General features: G+C 58.1%; 6 protein-coding genes across 6 annotated transcripts; all 6 read right to left on the minus strand.

Annotated features, from left to right (window-relative positions):
* Nucleotides 1-1,846: 1,846 nt before the first annotated feature.
* Nucleotides 1,847-2,668, minus strand: LDBPK_302410 (hypothetical protein, conserved; the record flags this gene model as incomplete). Its single annotated transcript, XM_003862905.1, has 1 exon — nt 1,847-2,668. One exon carries the CDS (start codon nt 2,666-2,668, stop codon nt 1,847-1,849), a length of 822 nt encoding a protein of 273 aa, XP_003862953.1.
* Nucleotides 2,669-3,429: 761 nt separating this feature from the next.
* On the minus strand, nt 3,430-4,707 carry LDBPK_302420 (pre-mRNA cleavage complex II Clp1-like protein; the record flags this gene model as incomplete). Its single annotated transcript, XM_003862906.1, has 1 exon — nt 3,430-4,707. The coding sequence occupies one exon, from the start codon at nt 4,705-4,707 to the stop codon at nt 3,430-3,432; it is 1,278 nt and encodes a 425-aa protein (XP_003862954.1).
* A 967-nt stretch (nt 4,708-5,674) lies between these two features.
* On the minus strand, nt 5,675-6,175 carry LDBPK_302430 (hypothetical protein, conserved; the record flags this gene model as incomplete). Its single annotated transcript, XM_003862907.1, has 1 exon — nt 5,675-6,175. The coding sequence occupies one exon, from the start codon at nt 6,173-6,175 to the stop codon at nt 5,675-5,677; it is 501 nt and encodes a 166-aa protein (XP_003862955.1).
* Nucleotides 6,176-7,546: 1,371 nt separating this feature from the next.
* LDBPK_302440 (hypothetical protein, conserved) lies at nt 7,547-11,209 on the minus strand (the record flags this gene model as incomplete). Its single annotated transcript, XM_003862908.1, has 1 exon — nt 7,547-11,209. The coding sequence occupies one exon, from the start codon at nt 11,207-11,209 to the stop codon at nt 7,547-7,549; it is 3,663 nt and encodes a 1,220-aa protein (XP_003862956.1).
* Nucleotides 11,210-15,328: 4,119 nt separating this feature from the next.
* LDBPK_302450 (hypothetical protein, conserved) lies at nt 15,329-17,674 on the minus strand (the record flags this gene model as incomplete). The annotated part of the gene is made up of 1 exon (XM_003862909.1): nt 15,329-17,674. One exon carries the CDS (start codon nt 17,672-17,674, stop codon nt 15,329-15,331), a length of 2,346 nt encoding a protein of 781 aa, XP_003862957.1.
* A 3,363-nt stretch (nt 17,675-21,037) lies between these two features.
* LDBPK_302460 (DnaJ domain protein-like protein) lies at nt 21,038-22,048 on the minus strand (the record flags this gene model as incomplete). The annotated part of the gene is made up of 1 exon (XM_003862910.1): nt 21,038-22,048. The coding sequence occupies one exon, from the start codon at nt 22,046-22,048 to the stop codon at nt 21,038-21,040; it is 1,011 nt and encodes a 336-aa protein (XP_003862958.1).
* Nucleotides 22,049-22,317: the final 269 nt, after the last annotated feature.

Below are 22,317 nucleotides of genomic sequence, written 5' to 3' on the forward strand. Positions count from 1 at the left end.
CCATCCCCCGACCGTATCGTGCGGTGTGCGGGTGCCGAACACACACACACACACTATGTGCGCTGTCAGTTCCTTTTCTTTTCGTGCAGTTACAGCGATTGCTCCCGACGCGGACGTGAGTCCTCGTCTTTTCCATCAATCATCCATCTGCGTTTTAGGGGATGCTTGCTTCTCCATGAAAGCGATCAACACAGCTGCCCCACGGACGGCTCCTCTTTGCTTTTTTTTTCGTTTTGCGTCGTTTGTTTGTGGTTTCCTCCAAAAAGTAAAGAGCCGCCAAAACGCGTGTGCCGCGAAGGTCCTTTTTTGCGTCCCGCCCGGGTGGGTCTGCTCGTGGTGCGATCACGGCCAAACCTACATTTTCACCGCTGGCAGCGCGCGCCCTCCATCCCCCCGGCTCTCAGCAGTTGCACCGGCCACCCCTCGTCCTTGAACTACTGCGCTTTGTTTCCAGTGGCCGTCCGTACTGGTGGCAGCATCACACACTTGGCATCTCCCTATCCCACGCAGAGACCACGGCACACAGTGTTCGCCTACTACGCGGCGAGAGCAAGAGCAGCTCACACTCGAAGTAGTCAAAGGCCTCGCGCAGGAGTGAAGCGGGTGACCAACCGAAATTTAAAAAAAAGCGGTTGAGGAGCCGGGCAGAGGAAAGTGCCGCAGACGAAACGAACAACAAGCGGCAAGGGAAGAAGACGAGCACGGACGCAGAAGCGAACACCCGCAAGAAGCAAACAAAGAAAGACAACCAAATAAAAAAAAAACTCCAGTGAACGCCCATACACGCACGCACAGAAGGTGAGTGCGTGCGCCACTATGCCAACAAAAGCAACCACGACGAGCACCTCCACCCACACACACAGATACACATACGAGCGGGCACGCACCGAGAGAGAGAGAGAGCGAGACCCACACGCACAACACGACCAACTAGAAAAAGGGAGCAGAGGGATACTTGGCCTCACAAGAGCAACCCATGAGTAGCTGTGTTTGCGTGAGTGTGTGTGTGTGTGTATGTGCAGAGCGGGGGGGGAGGGGCAAGCGAGAAAGTGGTTTTGTGGCTGGGTTTCTTTTTTCTTTTTGCTGTTGGTGCAGATTATATGGCGAGGAAGAGCATCAACGCCTGCTGACATCTGCATCTGCCCTGCGTTTACATAAGTGTCAGGTGGGTGGGGAAGAAGCCCAACCAACCAGCTCTCCTTCACTCCGCTCGCGTCTACAGCGCATCAACGCGGCCTCACGCAGCGGCAAGCCCTCGATTTGCGTGGCGCAGCAACCACAGCGGCAGCTACAGCATCCAAACAAAGCGCATCGCCTTCATCTCAGACACGAGCGCAGCTTCACGTGCGCGAACACATACAAAAAGCATAGTGGAAGCAGAAAAGAAAGGGGGCGACACACAAGCCAGCAAGCAAAACACGCACACACAAACGAAGAAGAAAGAGGCGAGCAAGACAACGGAGATCAGAGGCGCACATGGAATAACAGGAACGAGAACGGAGAGAAAAAGCGAAGCGGAGAAGGGGGAAAAAAAAGAAGAAACACCAGGCGCAAAGCCATCACCGCGAGCAACAACAAACCGTGAGCCCCGAGCCAGAGAGCGCAACCCGTGTAGAGTCAACTGCATACGCTGTCTTTTCTATCCCTTTCGAATAGCACGTTTAACTGCTATGACCTGGTGACAACGAAAGGGTAGACAACGGGCTGTGCGATCCACTTTAGCGAGGCACTACTGCAACGGCATGGAGGGGAGCTGCGTGAGCCTTTTGTATGCCTCCCCCGTTTTCCGGTTCCCCACCCCCACCCCTCGCATTCGCCTCTCCCTCGGCCTCCGTCAGCGCACGCCCTACTTCCAGTCTGCGTCATAGCATGGTTTCTCTGTGCTTCTGCTGTGGTCTCGCGGCGGCGTGTCCGCCCCCTCCGACACCATGGCGGTAGAGGAGCTCGTCGTATTCGTGGATGCAGTGTGCGTAACGTCGTCCCACGGAAACGGCCACGTGTGCCGCGCCAGGTAGGAAGTTGCCATGCCCTCCAAAACAGTCACCAATATCGCCACCACCGCCTCAGAGCCTTGCTCAGGAATCATCACGGAAAAGGTCGACATGTACGCTCGCAAAATCAGCTGTGACAGCAGCACGCCAAAGACCCGTTTTGTGCGGCACCGTGCTGACCCTACAAGGCGCCGGCGCGCAATCAGCTTGCCGATCGTCATCAGCACCGAGGGAATCTGCCAGGTGAAGAAGTCGAAGTTCCATTCGTCGTCCGAGCTTGCGAAGGCGTATATGGCGTAACTGGCGTAGGTGCTAGGGTTGAAGCGATCGAGCAGCGCCAGCACATCCGACCAACGCGTGAACATGTAGTCCAGCATAAAGCGCGGTGTTGTGGAGGCAGCTAGGTAGCGGACGGGCATGAGGAGCACCGATATGCCCACCTCGGCCCCCATGGAGAGGACGTAGCGCATCGCCTCGCGCTCCGAGATGATCATGGCGCCTTTGTTGCCAAATACCTTCTCCGCGACAAAGCCCTGGCTGCCGTAGTACACGGTGGAGTGCAGGCAAAGCCGCAGAAAAGCACCGTAGGCCAGTCGGACAGTTTCAAGATTAGAACTGGTTTTTGGCAAATAATGCGTGCTGGACGTCCCTGCGTCGGCTTGATGGAAGCCGCTCATTATCGTCGGGGCACCTGACTGCATGTTTGGGCGAGAGGGTCTGAAGCGTCGTCTTTGAGACTCGTCTCTTCGTACTTCTGTTTATCAGAGAGGGGGGGGAGAGAGTGAAGGGAGGGTGGAGGAGAGGGAGAAAAGAACGCGAGTGGGCGGCCGCTACTCGCTCGTGCGTCGTTGTGTGAGTGGCCAGCAGAAGGGCGTGACGGCCCGTATTGGTAATCTACTTCCCGTTTGCCGGACAGCGACTGAAACAAGAGGAGGGGGAAAGGGGCGGGGACGGAGCGTGGGAGGTGGATAGAAAACAAATTCCAGATGGTACGCACGGAGGCGCTCCTCCCGTGATGGGGGCACACAAGACACGGCTTTTGACCTGGCAAAGGTCTCCGCGGCGGAATCAGTGCCGCACCAATTAGGGCATCGAGCGCTCCTTTTTTTTTTGGAAAAATCCTCTTTTGCTTCGCTTCTCCGCTTCGTCTGCTATGCTTGATGGCCACATCCTTCAAGCACGGCACCCATCAAAAGGCGCGTCCGTAGCCGTGTGCGTGGCGCCGAGTCCTCCGCATCGCTGAGGGCAGCCGCAACGCAGCAGAGCGAAAGGAGCTGAAGCGTGGCACTCTTCTGTTTGACGGGATGTTCGTTTGTTGTTGCTGGGGCCACAAGCCGCGCCTGTCATAGGGGCACTTGTGTCTGTGCTCCTGGCAGGCGCAGGCGCACGAGATGCGTGGGACACTCTTCCGCGTGTGCGCTCAGTATCCGGTTGCCCACTACGTTACCGGGAGGGGCATCACCAGTTCCCGTGGTAGGTGCAGGGACGGCGAGACCACCAAAAACGGCTTGGGCAGCTCGCCACCCGATGGAGCGAGGAAGCTGACAAACTGCTTTCCGACCTCCAGCAAGGCGACAAACCCCGCGACGTTCGCCTCCACGGCAGACGCAGCCGTGTCGGCCCAGACGACCGCGGCAAGACCCAGGTCCGGCACCTCTCTCCAGCTCAGTGGCTCGAATGTCTCCGCGTGGAGGAGCACCAACTCCGACATTCGTGCCACACCGCGCACCGGCATCAGAGGAGTACGTGGGGTGCCAAAAAAGTAGTGCTCCAACTGCGCGCGCCGACGCTGCTCCGCCCCGGCGGCGCTGGGCGACTGCCCACCCGCCAGCTTCGGCAGCCGCACAAAGTGCACTGTGCGGCCCACGACAGCGTTGTTCAGAAACTTTTCCAGCTCCCAATCTGCGCCGGTGACGACGACGTGCGTGACGGCGAAAATGGAGAGGACGTCGCTCAGCACGTCGTGCTGAATGTCGGTGGAAGGGGACAAGGAGTGGATCAAGAAGCCGCCCGCTTCAAACTTGGAGTTGGCGAACCCGAGCGAGGTGGCCGCTTGCGCCGCACAGACGCACAGATCCAAGTAGCGCTTCCGCGTCGCACTCGTGACAGAGGCCGCGCCGTGGAAAAACGTCAGCGGCATCATCACAGAAAAGTCCTCCGGAGCTGTCACCGGTTCTTCCACAAACGCAGCCGACACCGTACCTGGACAGCCCACCATAGGCATCGCCACATCCACGTCCACGTAGCAGATGCCGTACGGGCTACCGTGGCGAACCGCGAGGTTGAGCAGTGCTCGCGACACCACCTCCCTCTCCCACTGGTTCTCGCCGACAACAAGCACACGAGGGCCCTGCCAAGAGTCTTTGAGCTCCTCGGAGCTGGACAGGGATTTCTTGCTGCGCTCGTCAATGGCCAGCATTGCATCCACGCGTGCAGTGTCTAGCAGCGCGTGGATCTCATCGAGAGCACCGCTTATCGGGGTCTGCACGGTGATTGCGTCTCCGTCGATCTGCACAACGGCGTCACCAAAGGCCTCCAGCACAATGCACGCCTCCGCCGGAAAGGCGTAGCGCAAGTTGCGCGTCAGTGAACTACGAAACAGCTCTACTTTTCCACTGAGAAGCAGAACAGAGCCGCCTTCCTGCCCCGCATTCCATTGTATCGTAACGGCCTCCTGGCGGAGATGAAGCGAGGTGTGCGTCTTACGCGGCTGCATGGCTGAACAAAAGAAAAAGCGGGTGCTGCGAAAAAAAAAAAGATCCTTGGCTCGGTAGAGAGAGGGAGTAGCGACGCGAGCGATGAGAACCTTTAAGGGTTCAAGCGCCTCCGCGCGTACAAAGAGCCCCCCTCCCACACACACAAAAAAAAGAAAAATGCACAAGGCAACTTTCACAGCACAGACAAACACTGAACAACTCATGAAACGGTTAAGTGGCCTCTTTCACGGTATTTCACGGACTTGATCTCGGCAAGGCACACACGCACACATGAAGATATATATATATATATATATGGCCAGATCTACTACATATATAGATGTTTGGGTTGTGTACGTGGGCGCACTGGGTAAGAAGCAAGGAACAGATTGCGTATCTGTGTGTGTGTTTTGGCGAGGAGGAGGGAGTCTGCTCGCGCGCTGTACTGTGTTAAGGAGCCAAAAAGAAGTAGAAGGTCGGAAAAACGGAGAAGAGTTGCTAGCGCCTCGCAGAGAAACACAGAGACACTAACCCGGGACATTGAGGCGACTGCACCTAAGCAGCGCTGGTACACAACGGTGCCCGTGTAGGTGCAGTCGCACGTCAGTCTGCGCAAAAACAAGCGTGTGCAGGTGTCGAGACCACGCCACATCCAGTGGCTGGACACCTCGATGGGTACTGCAATGAGCAGGAAAAGGCCCCGCAAAGACCCCCTACCTCCAGCAACCGACGCCTTGGCTTCCACTGGTGGCGTGCATGCAGTTGCGCATCGCAGAATTCGCTGCGACTAGTTCTACTCGAATACCGTGAAGAATAGATTTTCCTTTGTTTTCCCGTCGCATGAGACGCCCATAATCAGCGTATGATGGAGTAGCACAACGTCACGTCCACCCAGGGAGGATAGAGTTTTATGTGTAAACAGGTCAGCGGAGTGCCAGCGCAGAGACGACGGCAGACGTTACAAAAGAGCGAGCTGCGCGCATTCCATTACGAAAAGAGCTTCAACGAGCCAGTGATCGGTTCGAGTACATCCGACGGGGCTGGACCCAGCGCCACTACAACAACGTCGGAGGGTTTTGCCACTATTTCGACCTGCTCACCTCCGGTGACAGCCGTCTCTGACCGCCGGGCCATCGCCATCGGCAGTCGATGCTTTCGTGCCGTAGCCACGACGAGCTCCATCGTGTCCTTGTCGGGGCACTTTAGCGTGATCTTGCCGCAGCCAATACGGTTCCACCACAGGTACCAATGGCGCCAGCGCTGATGATCCTGTGAGTCTGCTGCACACAAAGACTCGGATGCTGGCACGCTCACAGCTGCGCTCAGCTTCGTCTCCTGCTGGAGCAGCTCGACTAACTGGACGCCGGCCGACGCCGTGAGCACAGCCACTTCCTGTGCTGTAATCTTCGGCTGCACTCTGCTGCTCACGACGAAGACCATCTTGAGCCGCAGCGCCTCCATCTGCTCGTACTCGCTGTCTACATCCATGGTGTCGCTGCTCTCGTCGGAGCTGCCGCTCGTTGCCGACTTCCAGCTGTCCTTGTCGGAAGCCGCACCTTCTGCCGCATGTGCATGGCCAGTAGCGGCAGTAGCAGATTGCCTGTGCAACTCCTCCAGCAGCTTGGCGGCTCGATCTCGTCGCGACAATAGCGGTGACGCGACCGCTTCTTTCGATGCCGCGTGGCGGCTTGTCAGCCGCTGCACGATGGCCGCACAGAAGAACGCCACCGCACACCCCAGCACCGTACCCGTTGCACACGCGGAAGTCCACGCTGTCTCATCCAGCACGGAATCGGAGGCGGCCATGAAGAGTATGTAAAGTGTCCTGTGATGTGTTTCTAGTATGTGCTCGAAGGAAGCGCAAGCAGATGTAGCGGCGGAGATGCGAGTCGCAAGTGCAGCGCCACACGCACACACACACCAGCATGTGCGTGCTGTATAACGAGACACGAAACAGCACTGCTGCTGTGGATGCCGCAACTCTCCCCCTTTCCTTGGGAGCAGCTCCGGGCACGCTGGAGACACCCACGCCACCGTCCCTGGATGCGGTCTGCAGTCCTTATCGAGCTGTTGCGCGGTGAGAGAGAAGCACGCAAGATGGAAAGGAAAAGTGTCTTCCAACGAGAAGAGAGAGAGGGCAGGGCAATATGAGGAGCAGCAGAGGGTGCCTTGCGTCCTCTGGCCCGCGGTCCTTCAAAGGAGAAGAAAGCGAAGCGGCACGCCAATGGCAGTTAGCCTCCCCCCCCCCCTCGAGCTGCGCTCCTCGTAATGTTCCAAACTGCGAGATGCCTTTCGCCTGCGCCGTTCAAACTGAGGAGGTGGTGAATCAGCGCATGCAGCGGCCTCCGAAAGGAAGGAGAAAAAAACAAGCGGCGGGACGACCTGAAAAGATCGCCTGCGTCACTTCATTCGCTTTCATGCCCCCCCCCCTCACACACACACGCTGCCCTTCCCAACTCTCCCACTCAACCGCCACGGCTCGAACCAGGTTCAGAGCGGCGGCGATACCGCCCTCGCTCGCTCCGCTTTATGGTGCGCGTGGCTTTGCAAAGGTACAGATGCACCCTGTGCTCGCCTTTGGACACCACTCCGTGGCGGACAAGGAAGCACTGGAATGGCGGCGGACATGAAGTGGAGCAAACTGCGCCGGCCAGACATTTTCTCTTCTATGCAACGGACACAACCACTTGCCGGGACACAGAGACACACACGCACCGCACAGACACAAATAGGGGTGGAGAAGGGAACAGAGAGATGTGCGCCTGCGCTCCGTGAGGAAAAAAAAAAGATACACCGTTTATGGTGGGCAGACGTGGCCACAGCACGGACGCTTTCTGCCTCTGCCAGATGCTGCTCGTATTACATGGTGGAGCTTCGATGCCGCAGCAGCAGAATACCTGGAGACGCTTTCTTCACCGGGCGCACGCTACCCAGCGTCAGCGGCTCAGCGCACGGCCCTGCCACATGCGCCTTACCTTTATTCTCCCTCTGAGTCGCCAAAGCCGACGCTTCCATTGAGCGGCTGCCAGGAGACAGGCTCGACCCTCCGGCATTCCTGCCTCGCGGCGCGTGATTCTCAACCTCGGCCACACTGCTTTGAGCCAGAGGATCCGTGCAAGTAAACCGGCGTACAGCCCCTGCAGCAGCAGCAGCAGCATTAGTAGAAGCCAGGGGTGGTGGTGATGGTGGTGGTGGGGTGTGCGGTGAGGTTAGGCTATCCTCGTTCGCGGAAGTCGGCGGCAGATCGGTGGCCTGAGTGTCAAGGGTGTCGGCATGTCTAGCCGAGAGACCTGGAGAGCCTTTCTGCAGCACGAGACGCTGTAATGGTTTACGACTGACGGATGCACGGCCCTTCGCCGACGCGGAGTCGGCGGCAACGGGTAGCCGAGGCTGCGTTGTGCGCAGCGCTATAGGTGTGGCAGCTTCCAGCTTCGCTGGCTTTTGCAGCACGCTACGCGACACTTCGCGAATCGACGACGAGGACTGAGGTGCGGTGGCTGGCGTAGCTGCTGATGGTTGTCTAAGAGGCGTGACGCCAACACCATTGCGAGGCGAGCGGAGAACTCCGGTCGACGACACGCGTTGGTAAACCCGCGGGGACGTGGCAAGCCGCAGCTGTGTCGGGGGCGGGCGAGCAGTGTTGGGACACCGCAGCGCCTGAAACTTTGCATCCATGACGTATTTTCGAGTAGAGCCGTTGGAGTACGAAAGCGAGCCGGAAGTCGTTGCGGCGGCTCTCCGTGCGGGTACCAGCTGCCCTACAGCAGCACGGCTGGCAAGAGGCGGACTGCTCGCACCAATCAACGTTGGTGCCTCACGCGGAGACGCCAGGCATCCAAGAAAGGAAGCAAAAGGCAGCGGTTTCACACAGGGCGCCGCCGCCGACTGCTGCGCCGTCTTCTGTCGTGGGGAACTCAGAGGCGATGAGGTTGAGGCGCGAGTGTTTCTCTGCACTAGCGGCGCGGCAGCCCTCGCCCTTGCAGAGCGTTGTTGCTGTCCGACAGCCCAAGCCGCTCGATTTCCAGCAGTCGTCGTGCTACGGCTAGAACGAGGCACGGTGCCCGCAGCAAGTTGTCGGCTCAGATTGCTACCATTTCTGGCCATGGCTGCGGTCGCTACCCCTCCCATCGTCGCAGCGGCACGTGCGGTAACGGGCATTTTGGCCGCGTCCGATCGCACTATGGTGGATGCCGTGCCGGTGCGGAGGCCGTACAAGACTGTCTGTGACGGCGCCGTGGTTTTGCCTGCCGTCTGTGGCAATCGGCTCGCGACGGCGGTGCTAGCTGCACCACGCGCAGATGCCCGTGGCAGTGCCACCCGTGTGCCAGCCGCAGCCTTCACAACGGGTTTGTTTTCACAGAAAGTGGGGCGGACAATACGGCACCAATGTGGCGACGGCGGCGTTGGCTCAGGGCTCTTGCTTGCATCGCCAAAGCGGTTCATAGCTGCGTCATGGGGTGCCGCCGTCAGAACCAGACAACAACCTGAAGGTGATGCACTGCCGCCGTGGCTCACGTTTGCGGCGGAGCCGCATGGCGCTGTGCCCCGTCGTCGAGAGGCCCGCCGGTGATTGTCGCCGGTCTCGGCAGCCTTTGCTTCTACCGAAGGGGAGCTCGGAGCAGCAGGGTAGGAGATGGACGCTCCGGGATTGTCCAAAAGGTTTGGCGTGGAAAGGCGTTGGCCTGCAACGCCGCGAGGCGGTGTGGACAGAGAAAGCACTTGCTGCCGCTGCTCTCGTCGGCGGCGCTCCGCTTCCTGCTGCAGAAGATGGTCCTCCGCCCTCCGGCGTTGATTCAGCACCGCTATGCTCACCACGTCATCTAAGAGACGCTCGCGCAGCTGGTCACAAGACGCGGAGGCGTGAGAGGTTGCTTGCGACCGTTGCGACGGCGGCGGTGTCGTCGACGATCGCGAGCGTTCGCACGGAGTTCGCGCTTCGCCGTTCAGTGTCCGAGCGCTGCGTGGGGACTGAAGCTTGCGAGCGCTGCCGGCGCCTCGCCTGTTCGGTGAGGACCGGCGGCCCTGCATCAAGTAAGCGCTCGGCTTTACGTCGATTGGAGACGTCAGCGCGGGTGGATCGTAGTAGAACTCCTCGTCCTCCTCAGAGGCGCTCGGAGAGAGGAAAGGGCGCGCGTTTTGTAGATGTACCGACACCGGCTGGGGCCGTGGCGGCAGCGGGGCGTTCTTACGACGGTGCCTGTTCACCAGAAGCTGCTCTCTGCGAAGCGCGGCTTGATGGTAGGCCACCTTGTCTTTGAGAGACATATGTCGAGCGACGCGGAAGGCCTCTTTTGCGCTGTCGCGCTTATCCGCCGCGCCGCGCGAGTCTTGGCTCTTGTTGCTCACCAGCGAGGCAGCTGGCAGTGTGTTGAGCGAGGAAGCAGCAGCAGTGCTCGCGGTCGTCGTGCTAGGGTCAGGGACCGATCGCGGAGGCGACGATGGCGGCGCAGTAGCCTGAGACTCAAGCGCACTTCCTGTGGCACCGGAATCCCAGTTGGCAGTGTTTTCGTAAGTGGTATCGAAGGAGGTTGGCACGCCATCCTCGTTGCTGGCCGAGGTTTGCCTCGCACTGGCGCCGTCGACATCAGTTACCCCGGAGGAAGAAGCATCGAGGTGCGCATGAAAGGCCTTCATGTCCGTTTGTGGTCCCCCGTCAGACGGCTGGGCCAAGGCGTCAGCAGAGGAAGTGTGGTGTGCCTCTGCGCCTTGGTGGAGCAGATGAGCGCGAATGCGGTCAACGGTCTCAGTCACGAGCTCCTCTACTCGAGCCGCCGGCATGAAGGTGCTCCCCTGCGTGGTGGTCGTCGAGATGTGCAGCTGCGCAAAAGAGGAATGCAGCACCCACTCCAGGTCAGCCACAAACGCCTGTGGATCAAATGAGGTAACGCTGTCGTCGCTGAGCAGCAGCCAATCGCTCACCACCCACCGCGACGGCTGCCGCGCCTCGGAGGCACCGTCGCGCACGATGAGCAGCTGCTTGATAGCGTCGGAGCTAATATTTCCATGCGGTGGCAGGCTGGCACTCGCGTAGCCGAATGCCTCCACGGCGTTGAGAATCTCTAGAAACACGCTCTCCTCCATCATGCCCCAGCCGGAGCGAATGATGTCACCCAGTGAGAGCCCGGAGAACGCGTCCACGCTTGCCACGTAGGTGTGACCGGTGGACGGCTGCTCCTGAATGTACACGTCGATCGGCAGCGCCACGCACGGCGGCACCGCGCAGTGGGCGGTGGCAGTAAGAAGGGCGTCGATCCGCTCCTGCTGCCGCCTAATGGCGCGAAGATCATTCGGTGATAGGTTTCGGTGGGTGCCTCGGCAACCGACGCCGTCTACGAGCTGTTCCGCCTCCAAATCAAGCTTGCGGCTACGAATCTCGTACGCGCCGCCGGTCATCTTGTCCTCAGCGCAGAAGCGCGGCCCATTCTTGCTCTCGTCGGCTTCGCTCACGCAGCTGCGTACCGTCAGCAGTGGAAACAAATCATGGTCGATGCTGCTGTGTGTGGCTAGCGAGCTCTTGAACATGATTGCCTTGCAGGGGCGCCTTTGTTGGGCTTGTGTATGGGAGTCTGTGTGTTGGGGGTGGGTAGGGGGTAGGGGAAGGGGGAGGCGAGAGTGCTGATGATCGTTGTTGGTTTGTCTTTGGGGGAAGGGGAGGGGGAGGGGGAGGGGCTTTTAGGGGAAGATGGAGCAGTGAGACAGCGCAGACGACGCGGTGAGCAAACAAAACGAACAGACAGACAGAAAGGCCACCGTACAGAAGCAGAGCAGCGGTGCAGACAGATAGAGATATACAAGTAATCAAACAGTCTATAGAAAGCCTCCCCAAAGAGACAGGCGAAGGGACGGAGAGAAGGGGAGGAAGCCGGGTGCACGCAAGGGACAGCGAGCAGAGGGAAAACCATAGACAGAACGCCACAACAGAAACAAACGAGACACAAAACGGAGGCCGACAAGCCACCTCTAAAAAAAAAAAAACAAGCGACGGCCACCACGCCCCACGACACAACAAAAAGAGGGAAAAAAGAAAAGGCGGAAAAAGAAAAGAGCGACAAGGAAGAAGAGTCACGTCGATCGTCGAGAAGCAGAAGAGTGATGGGTGAAAAAGCAGCCCACCCTAGACGGACAGACAGTCAGACGCGCAGCGCTACGTGATGGGCGGGGAGTTGTGTATGGAGGCGAGAGCAAATGCGGAGTGCGCGATGACGTTGCTTTGACGACAACGATAGATCAATGGAGTGAAATATGCACCGGGGGAGGGAAGGGAAGGGTGGGTGGGGGGGGGGGGACATGGGGAGTGGGCCCAACAAGCACGAAACAACACAAAAGAAAAAGAAGAGGTGAGGCAGCAGGGAGCGCGCAAACACACACACACACAGTCGCAGACACAGACGCACACAAAACAAAGATAAGACGAAAAGAGCGACAGGAGCCACGAACACGGTGGCCGAGAGCGTGACTGTGCGGTTTAGATGAGGTGTGACAAAAATACGTCTGCAGTTGCTGCTGACGAAGGCTAAAGGGAAAAGAGAGGTGATGTTTGTGGCGGTGGTGGAGAGAGAAAAAACAAGTTCAAAAAGGGAAAACAACAACGAATACCGCGACGTGTCTTTCTCGATCGCCTGCCATAAACCAATGAGAGATGCAGATTTCAGTGCCTCCTAACTCCTTCAGCACACAACATAGAAGAAAGGAGGCGTAGACAAAACAAGAAGGCAGGCTAAATATGTATGATGAGAAAGAGCACACACACACAAAAAGGGGGTCGTATCTATGTGTCTTTAACAATGAGAGAGGGAGAGAGGGGGATGGGGGGCCACTGCAATCAATCGACTAGAGGATACCGGACAGACGCGTTAGCTGAGAGACGGGTAAGATGAGGGGGGTGACAGCCTTTCCGTTACTCTGATGGTCACAAAGAGAGGAGAGAGAGACGGAGCATACAAGCACACGCATACACGCAAGAAAGCACTGGTCAACAGCAAACAAAGGAAGCCGCTCGCCCTTTTCTCCGGTAAGGGTTGTCTTCTACGGAGAAAGGGGTGGGGACGAGAAGCGAATACGGGGGCGACGTGGCGGCGTGCGTTCACACAATGCATACGTAAATGTACATTCGACGCTCACGGGGAGAGAGCAAGAGCGAAATCGAAACGGGCACGCAGAAGACAGACGCCTGGCAAAGTGTGCTGCAGGTGGGTGGGCGTGTGCAATCGAAACAACCACAAAGTAAGAAACAGTGACGGAATCCGCGCGGCGTCTCTAGATGAAGCGCCACACACACACACACACACACACACGCTCGTTGTCGTGATCAGCGCTAGCAGAAAGAGGAAAAGAGGGGAGGAGGGGCGCAGAATGAAGAAAAAGGGCTCTCATAGGGGGAGCGGTAGAGATGATGATTGATGGGCCCGCTCATCTCGAGGGGAGAGTATGATGTTTTTGGTCAGAATAGGTGGCAATTCAGCGCCGAGCAGAGGTGTGCATGACAGAAAAGGAAAAATGGCGGCAGAGGTGTTGACGAGAGATAGAGGGGAGCGAAAGGCTACGATGCATGCGAGCGTTAGGGCCACGCCCTTCTCAAACACCACAATGCGCCGAGGAGAGGGTATTCATGCCGCTTCAATAGCTGATTAGCTCGTTTAAACCTGTTTTATGTTTTTTTTTTCGTTCTTCACTAGAGAGCCTTGTGTCTTCTAGTCGTTTGGGTTCCCTCATATCTCGAGGGACTTGTTCGCAGCCTGGATTTCACCCGGTCCAGCGTACGCGTGGGGCACCGAGAACGTGGCGCGTGAGCTGGCAGGTACCTTGGCGCGAGCATCGCAGTGCACGCATTATATATATATATATATGTATGTTGGCCTCGTTTTCTTGGAGGTGGTGTGATTCCCTCTCTACTCTTCAGTCCTAGCAGGTGTATCCGTCCCTCCCCCTATACTTCTATGCGCTGTTAGTGTGGTGGGGTGGGAGAGCGGTGTTGCGAAGAAGCTCGACGAGAACAGCAGTATGATGAGCTGAACCTTGTTCGAGCTCTACCCCCACCCACCGCGGCAAGCGACACAGCTGAGACGGTGCTAGCCAAAACACTGAGCATGCAAAAGGGGTAGAGATGGAGAGACCAAAAGGAAAACGAAAAAAGAAAAACAAGAGCCACACCACAACACGAAGAGGGGTGAGAGCACTCAAACACGCACAGCGAGAGAGAGGGGGGGGTGGAGGGAGCAAAAGAAAATCGCGAAAAAAGGCGCAGGAGTTGCAACAACACTAAAGGAAACACGGAAACATCACAGAAACGGGAAGGACATGGAATTCATGAAGAGTCAGCGCACCTCATACACACGGGTCACAACACATGAAAAGGAAAAAACTGGAGAGAGAAAACCAACATGTACCAGTGCCAAAAAGCGTAGCGACATACACGGGAAAGTGGGCGGAGACAGTGAGAGGCTAATCGCATGTCGAAATGAGGGGGAAGAGAGGGAGGCGGGGGTTCGACGCAACACGAGATGAGCAAGCAAAGAAAACGCCCGCACACAACAACATGAAAATACCCAAAAACAAACGAAAACAAAGACAACTAGTTTTCGACACACGACTATAATGAAGGAAAATGTGATGAAACATGAGGAAGCAAGCGAGGCGGAGGAAGCGACACAACATCGACGAAGAAGGGGGGCGCAGAAAGAAAAAAAAAACAACGGACACCATCGGACTGCATCGCCCACATCCTGATAGCTCACCACGCTCTTACAGAATGTTACCGCAGAACACACACACACACGAACACACAAACAGCGACAGAGAAGGCAGTACATATGAAAGGGAAAGAGAAAGCAAGCAAGCAAGCAAGCAAGCGCGCGGAGTAGGAGGAGGAGAGGGGAGAGAGAAGGTATGATAATTGTAATGGTGATGAAAATGGCGATTGAGGTACACGGTAGGCCGATATTTGGATAACAAGGTGAACAAAGAAGCGTGAAAGAAAGGAAACGGGTAAAAAAAAGGAGGAGATGGTGGCGGCAGTGGGATAGGCCATACAGAGGAGCTGGACATCTTTAAAAAAGGTAAAGTGGAAAGCAATAAAGCAAAAAAAAAAAAAACAGCGGCAAGAAGGGAGGCACATACAACAACAACGGAGAAGAAACGGGAAAACACAACGGCACTGCAACGTGCCGAGGAAAGCATCGAAAATGAGCACCTTCAACAGCTGCACAGGGGACGAGGAGAGACGATGCGATCATGAAAAGAGAAGGGAGGCAGTCGTCAGAGGTGCTGCACATGAAGAGGCAGGCGAAGAGGGAGTGGTTGGACAAGCAGAACAAGGAGAAAACAGGGGCGCAGTAGAGTAGCGCCCGCGTGTATAACCGGTGTTTTGACGGCCATGCGAGGAGAGGAACCATGCGCACGCGTGTGTGAGCTGCCGGGTTTCGCATGCTATCTTCGCCACTTGTGTCTTTGTTGCCGATCTGCGGAGCGATACAGCTGCCTCTGCTCAGCCTTCATTCCTTCCTACATCCAAGCTCCTTCTCTATATCCCTCCCTCCCCACTCCCCACTCGTCTCTCTTCCCGTGGCTGTATTTCGTTGCAGCCGCCACTCTCCCTCAGCATACACGCGCAGGGCCTCCCCCCCTACATCGCTGAGCGCGTCTCTACGCCACATCGGAGTCAAGTGCGATCGTCACGGGGACGCAACGCAGCTTTCCCTCTCGGTTCACTGGGACCACCGTGACCAGCTCTAGCAACGCTGGAGGCGGGGCCATGCGCACAATACAATTCGCGTCGCTACTACTTGCCGCTGCGCGATCATTGGCGTCACCGGTGGCAGTGCTGGTACTGCTCGCGTGGCTGTGCGTGGAGCTGCTCTGCCTACTGCTCGGCACGGCCATCTCACTCATTGTAGGTCTCTCCGTTACGCGGGAGGCAAGCAGATCGTCCTCGGCGTGCGCCGACTCCTCGCTCGACCGCCGGCGTCGTGAAGCCGCCGTGTAGGATATGACCTTAGCCGTCTCGATACAGCCCACGTAGTGAGGCAGGTAAAAGACGGTCTGATGCGAGGCGGTGCCTCCTGGCGAGTCCGGCGGCTGGAGCGAGTTCAAGTCTACGGGGGTGAAGTACGCGGAGACATAGGCGTACAGCTGTGACAAGACTTCGTAGGAAAAGATGGCGCGGTCTTCCGCCTTGAAGTCCGCCGTAAGCGCGTCGTACACAATCTTCAGCTCGTCCAGTTTGTTGTGCGCGATGGGCTCCGTGCAGAGCGGGTAGACGCCGAGCCGCCGCAGGGACGTCTCGACTTGCAGAGGCGGCGAAGGCGAGGGGCACTGCGAGCTGGCCAGTGCGCTGCTCACATGTGCGTCCACATCAGGCCATGTGCGCATCTTGTCGTGGCAGGAACACGGCGCCTCACCGTCGAGATTCCGTCGGCTCGAGTCCTCAATTCGCCGCTTGGCGGACAGACGGCGATGAATCGTGACCAACATGAGGAAGAGGCGCACCGTCATGGCGGCCATCTCGAGCGGCAGCACGTTGAGCGTGACGGCGCCTTTAGAGAGGATCAGCGACCGCACCTGCGCCAGCGGCGCGCGATGCTTCAACTCCAGCGGCCGGTAAAGACTTGCTCGCTGTGTGCACTCGGTGCTGCAGTACTCAACGTCGTCGCCAATGTCTGTACCCCCCGGCGAGGAGAGCGGGGGTGAGATATCATTGGTGGGTGGGGTGTTCGCAGCTTCCGGGGTCAGCGCCGCGGATGAAGGGTCCGCGGCGACACTGCCCGGTTGCTCAGCCGTGCTGAAGACGCGAAAGCAGACGGGGCAGCGGTGTGGCGGTTCCTTGGCTACAAATACCGAGTGCGTTGCGACGATCGGCGTGGCCTCAGTGCACAGCAGCGTCTCCGCTGTCACAGAAGCGTTGATGCAAAGCCGCTTGCGATAATAGCAGTCTAGAACCAAGTAGCAGCTCGCCTTTTCGGCCCGCAGCTGCGACTGAAGGTAGTGCATGTGGTTGTTCAACTCCCGAATCCGCTCTAGCTCCAAACTGTAGGGCAGAATGATGCACGCGTGCGCGGTGGCTGCGGCGGCCTCGCTGAACTGACCGAGACCGCAGTGCGCGCGCGCCACGCTCAAATACCCGCGCACCCATCGCGGCTCTAACTGAACGCACCGCTGCGCATCGGCAAGGGCTTCGTGGTAGCGCTCGAGAAAGACGAAGATGCGCGAGCGCAGGATTAGGGCGTCGACGAGGGCAGCCGCCTTTGGGGGTGCGTCGCCGGAAGTGGCGAGGCTAACGCTTGGATCTTTTTCAGTGCTTGCGCTGGCGGTCGGTGACGTGGGCTGGGCGTCGATGTACTCGTTTACGGAGGTTAGTGCTTTTTCGAAGATGCCACCAAAGAATGCCTCCTGTGCCTTTTCCAGTGTCGTGCCTCGCACCTTCTCAAAGTCATACGCCGGCATCGCTTCAAAGAGGCAGTGGCCCACGAAGCCGTCGCTCCCGCACGTTTCCGCGCCTCCGCGACAGGCAGCTCGAGGCCCAAGCATGCCGTACGCGCCGGAGCCGATTCCGTAGGAGTCGTCGTGATGCGGCACACTATCGTACGGCTCGATTGGCTGCAGCGACAGACACGACGTGGGCAGGCACAGCGTGAAGTACAAGTCCGACGCCTTACTTCGAAAGCGGACGAGCGTCATGTGGCCGGTGTGCCGCACCACCTCGCCGCTTAGCCGACCGTTGCAGACGGGCGGGTACGAAGCACTAAAATTACAGGTCAGCTGGGTGGCCACGTCGTCCTCGTCAACCACCCACACTGTCGCTCCAAGAGGGAGCTGGTCTTGCGTCAGGCACGGCATCACCGCCTTCTGCTGCAATGAGGTAAGATCGAAAACGGGGTCTGGAACAAAGAGAACGCCGTCCTCGCCTCCATCGCCAGAAGAGCTCGCTTCATGGTCGTCGTCGTCATCGCACAATGGCAGCCTCGCTTCATCGCCATTGAAAGTACCCCACATGCCGTCCGAGGAGGACAACGACGACGCGCTGGAGTCGCTAGCCTCTTCCCTCTGTTCGTCTCCCTCGTCGCTGTTGTCCTCGTCGCTGTTCAGAAAGCCGTCGCTGTCGCATTCGCGGTTCTGGGCTGAAGCCGAGGAGGACGAGGGGACGACCTCCGTCGCGCCGGGGGCGGCAGTAGGACCAGGCGTGTTTCCTAGTCTCTGGAGAGCGGCGCTGAAGAGGTCCGCGGCAGCCGCAGGTGCGGCGCCGCCGCCTCTTCCACCCATGTCCCACATGGAGGACGAAGACGACGATGCTTGGGTGGGCGACTCCGGTTCCGCGGCGGCAGCGGCGACGTTCGGATCCTTCCTAGAGTTCATGGCTTTTTCGTTTTCTTGGGCGTGCGTTCGCTTCTCCGAAGAGAGGGCGAAACGGTTTCAAGGGCGGCCTCGCCAGGTACAACGGAGGCTGGTAGCAAAAGGGACAGCGAGCGATGAGGCGCGCTGTCGATCGCCTCTCGCGATTGCCACCCACGGTCACAACACAAAGCAGAAGAGCGAACGCCTCTGCGCACACGGGTACACAAGCACAACCACACAAGCCAAAGCATACACATGCACGCTACCAGAGTCTTAGGTTGGCGCGAGTCTCGCAGATGGATCACGCGCACACATAGGCATGCCGGTGTGCGTGTGAGGGGTTTGTGCGGGACTCTATTGTGCCTCCGCGTGCACCAGCGCCAGCGCCCGCTCTGTACCGCGCACCACGACTGTAGCCGAAAGCAACGCAAAAATAAGAATATCGAAAAGCGAAAGAATGCGCACACGCACAGGCACACGCGAGCGTGACCCGGAAACGGTCCAGCCTGGAACCGCTGGAAATCAATCTCGGGCGCCTTGCGTAAAAGCGTGACGAGGGTAGGTGCCTCTTTGATGCCTCGTGCCTGTGTGCGTGTCTGTCTCTGGATGCACAATTTATATGCACGCGAGTGCTTGTGCCTCTGTGATGGCGGATTTTTTCTAATGGAAGGAGTAAGCGGGTGCAGAGGTAAAGGAAAGACGAAGTGGGAGGGCGTACGGCCGTCTGTGGCACACAGTTACGGCACCGATCACAGTGACGCCGCAAGCAGCGGTCCAAAGGTACACAACAGAGAAAGGGCAGGACGAAAGCAAGACGCCGAGTGTGCAAGCAGTCACTGCCCCGCTGCCTTCGTGTTGCGCCGCTTTGCCCTGGGGCCGTGAAGGGCGAAGGTGGGTGCTAGCGTCGATGTGGATTCCAATGTCGGGTGCCTACGGCCGCGAAACGAGAAAAAAGGGAATCGGAGGAGCAACGCCAGCGAACCCAGAGAGGACGGGGGAGGGCGGCGGCAGCAGCTGTGCGGATGGAGAAGAGGAGGGGGGATGGACGGTGATGATGATTGCCGCGCGTATGGTTAGCAGGGCGCGAACGACAATATAAGGAGAGAGCGTGAGAAAAGCGCGGATTCAAAGATACACTCACGGAGTCAGGAGCAAGCAGGATGGAAATCATACGAAAAAAAAAATGTCTTTTTCTTTTTTCTCAAGAGAAGCAACAAAATGGCGTGCGCTGCTCCCCTTTCTTTTTGTCCCTGCTCGGCGCCTTGCTTTCCTTCCTTGTCGCACGAAGGGGCAGAGATGGGCAAGAAAAGGAAAGGCGAGGCTAGGGAAGGGTGGAAGGAGGCCCTGGCGAAGATCAAACGGCAAGACACTTACACAACGTGTGCGCAACACTTGGAGTGGGGTGGGGGGTGGGGGGGGGGAGGCGGTGGCGAAAACCGAGCTAGGCGGAGCCGATGACCTATGTGCGCGCATATCTAGAGGAGCTCACTTCACAATGGCGAGCACGATGAGGGAAGGACGACAACGGTTGTGTGTGCTTGTGCGACAACAACAAAGGTGCGTATTGTTGTCTTTCCCGAGAGAGTTGATATAAATGAGTGTATATAGATGTGTGTGTGTGTGTGTGCGTATAAATAAAGTATGCCAGTGAAGAGAGAAATTCGTGTTTTCTCCCTTCACACGTCAACGTGTGCTGCGTGGTGAGCTGCCGCCGTTTCTTCTCGTTTTCTGGCGCTTTTCCTAGCTTGCACTGCAGCGCTTCGTTTTACTTTATCGCTGCGCTGCTTGTTCGTTGTTTCGGTTGATGCCGTGCTGCCTTCGTGTGCGCAGATGGCCGAGTCCGTCTGCGTGTCTTGCCCCTTTTTGTTGGCGGTGCTCTTCGTCGTCGCGTATGCGAGTTTGGCGTACCTTTGCTTGCTCGTGGGTGCGTGTGTTTGTATCGTCGCTTATCTTCTTGTCGATCGGCGCGAGTTTCGCTGCGTCTTATTCTCCTTGTCTCGCGCTCTTACGCTGGTACTGGCAGCCAGTGCCTGTGTGGGTGTCGGTAGGGGTAGCTGTGTTTGATGGTGCGGGCAGAGGAAAAAGCCCCAGTGGAACTGCTCACACAAAAACCTGGCGAGATCAATGCAAAAGGCCACACGCACAGTGTCATACCAGCGGACGCGTTCGAAGAGCGGAGGCAGGAGGAAGCAAACAAAGAAGAAACCATGAAAAAGACGCGATCGGCATGCGCGCACGATGCACATGCGTGGCCGACGAGGCAGCAAGGGAGGAGAGGCAGAAGAGCGAGGAAGATGGATGTAAGCAGAAAGCCCGCGACAATGAATACCGGAATCTGCGCTCTGCTTGAAGGGTGGGTGTACGGGTATAGCCAAAGTAGGCGGCGCAGGAGCCAGCGGTGGGCAACGCCAACTGAGTGGCAGAGGTGGATTCCTCTGCCCCATCCTCCCTCTAGTGTTCAAGAGTATGCCACACGAAGCTAGTTGCGCTCCCCACCCCGCTCTAAAAGCTTTTCACGGAAGCCGGTGTTCGTTTCACTTGCAGAGACGCACAGATAGAGAGAGTTGCACACTTCCCCAGAGTAGACAGTGCCACACCCAATACGATGAACATCTGCGCTTCATTCCAAATGCAGCCCCCCCCCCTCCCCACGTCACCCCCGAGGTGCATGGAGCCACGGTCTCGGCCTTCATGCTCGAGGGTGGTTTTGCCTGGTAGTATGCTTTTTTCGCTTACGCATCCGTGCAAAGCGAAAAAAAAAAAACTGTACCGCTCCACCGGCAACACCGCTTCTCTGTCGTGGTGTGCATGAGTGTCTCTCTTTGAGCAGATCGTCGGCAAGCACCACCGACAGCATCGAGAAGAAAAAAAAAAGGTCAGGCGCACAACGAGCCCCCACAGCCCAACAGGTAGCGACGCAACACGGCCCAGACACGCCGATCGCCTGCCTTCCTCGTCTCAGGCCCACACCGCAGCAGCCTCAGCAGCTACTCTTCAGCGATTTGTCAGCCTTGTGTGTGATGTTTAACCGCCAGCGACGACAGTGTAGTGGTCGCTCGGCGGTTTCACAGAGCGGTAAAAGACCTCTGGCGGACTCGGCACAACGGGGTCGTCGGCCGTCTTGTGTTCCGCGGCGGCAAGGAAGACCAGCGCCGCAGCCACCGCTGTCACCTGCAGGCCCTCCTTATGCTTCTCATACGTCGCCATCAACTCCTCTCGATTCTCTTCCAGCGCCTGGTAGAACTTCGCGCGCTTCCTCTGGTGATGGGTGCGCTCAAACGTGCGCTTGTACATGAGGTAGAAGACGCACACGACAACTAACGCGTAGATACGCAGCAAGTGCGGATTTTGCGTCGGCAACTCAGCGCTGTCCGCGAGGCGGTCCGCAGTCCTCTGAAAGCGGCTCTTTTCGTTTTGCTCTTTTTCCTTCAGCACGGCGCGGCGTCGCAGCTCGGCTTTCATGTCCGCCTGCGCGGAGAATGACGCGTAGTGCGGCTGCTGCGCGCGCAGGAGTGGGCGATCGAGCTCGACCCAGCTTTGATCGTCGCGGCTCTGATACAAGTACTTCCCTTCCGGCGTGCGACGCTCCGTGGCCGGATCCAGCGCACTCACCTTCTCGGCCTCCTCGTCCGTCAGCAGTGACGACGCGGTGCCGGCAGACGCACCCGACGATGCCCCCGCAGTGCCGCTGCTCTGCTGATCGACAGTAAAGGGCGCCGTCGCCGTTTCGCGCGGTAGCTCGCGTCGACTCTCCGAGGTCACCCCGACAGGACCGTTCGCGCCATGCGGTCGCGCCCTGCTTGAGCCCGGCAGATGCAGACGCTCGTATCCACCCTCCTTTAATAGTAGCTTGTACGCGTGATTCACCTCCTCCATCTTGGCACTGTCACCGGACCCCGCATCGGGGTGGTAGATGCGAGCAAGCTCTCGGTACTTCATCTTCACCTCTGCTTTGGTTGCACTACGGGTGAGACCCAGAATTTTGAACGGGTCGCGCTGCGGCAGAAGCCGTCGGCTGTGGACGAGGCTGAGCATCCTTGTGCATGTGGACCGCACGACACGAACGGAAATGGAAGCCTACCCCGTCGTTTTTGGGCGCGCGCACCGCTACAAGATCCAGCACCAGCGCGGGGACGCCGTATTGGGTGGAGCTGCAAGAAGCATCCATGCGTCCATGCATAAGGAAAAGAAACGGGGAAGGCGGAGGCTCTGTCGTCGAATAAAGGAGCGCAGGGCGAGAGAAGGTATATCGGGGGCAGAGCATCGTACTGCACCACCACAGCGACGCCTGAAAGAAAGATAAG

Source organism: Leishmania donovani, chromosome 30 (assembly GCF_000227135.1).
Source record: "Leishmania donovani BPK282A1 complete genome, chromosome 30".
In the NCBI taxonomy this organism is placed as follows: Eukaryota; Euglenozoa; class Kinetoplastea; order Trypanosomatida; family Trypanosomatidae; genus Leishmania; species Leishmania donovani.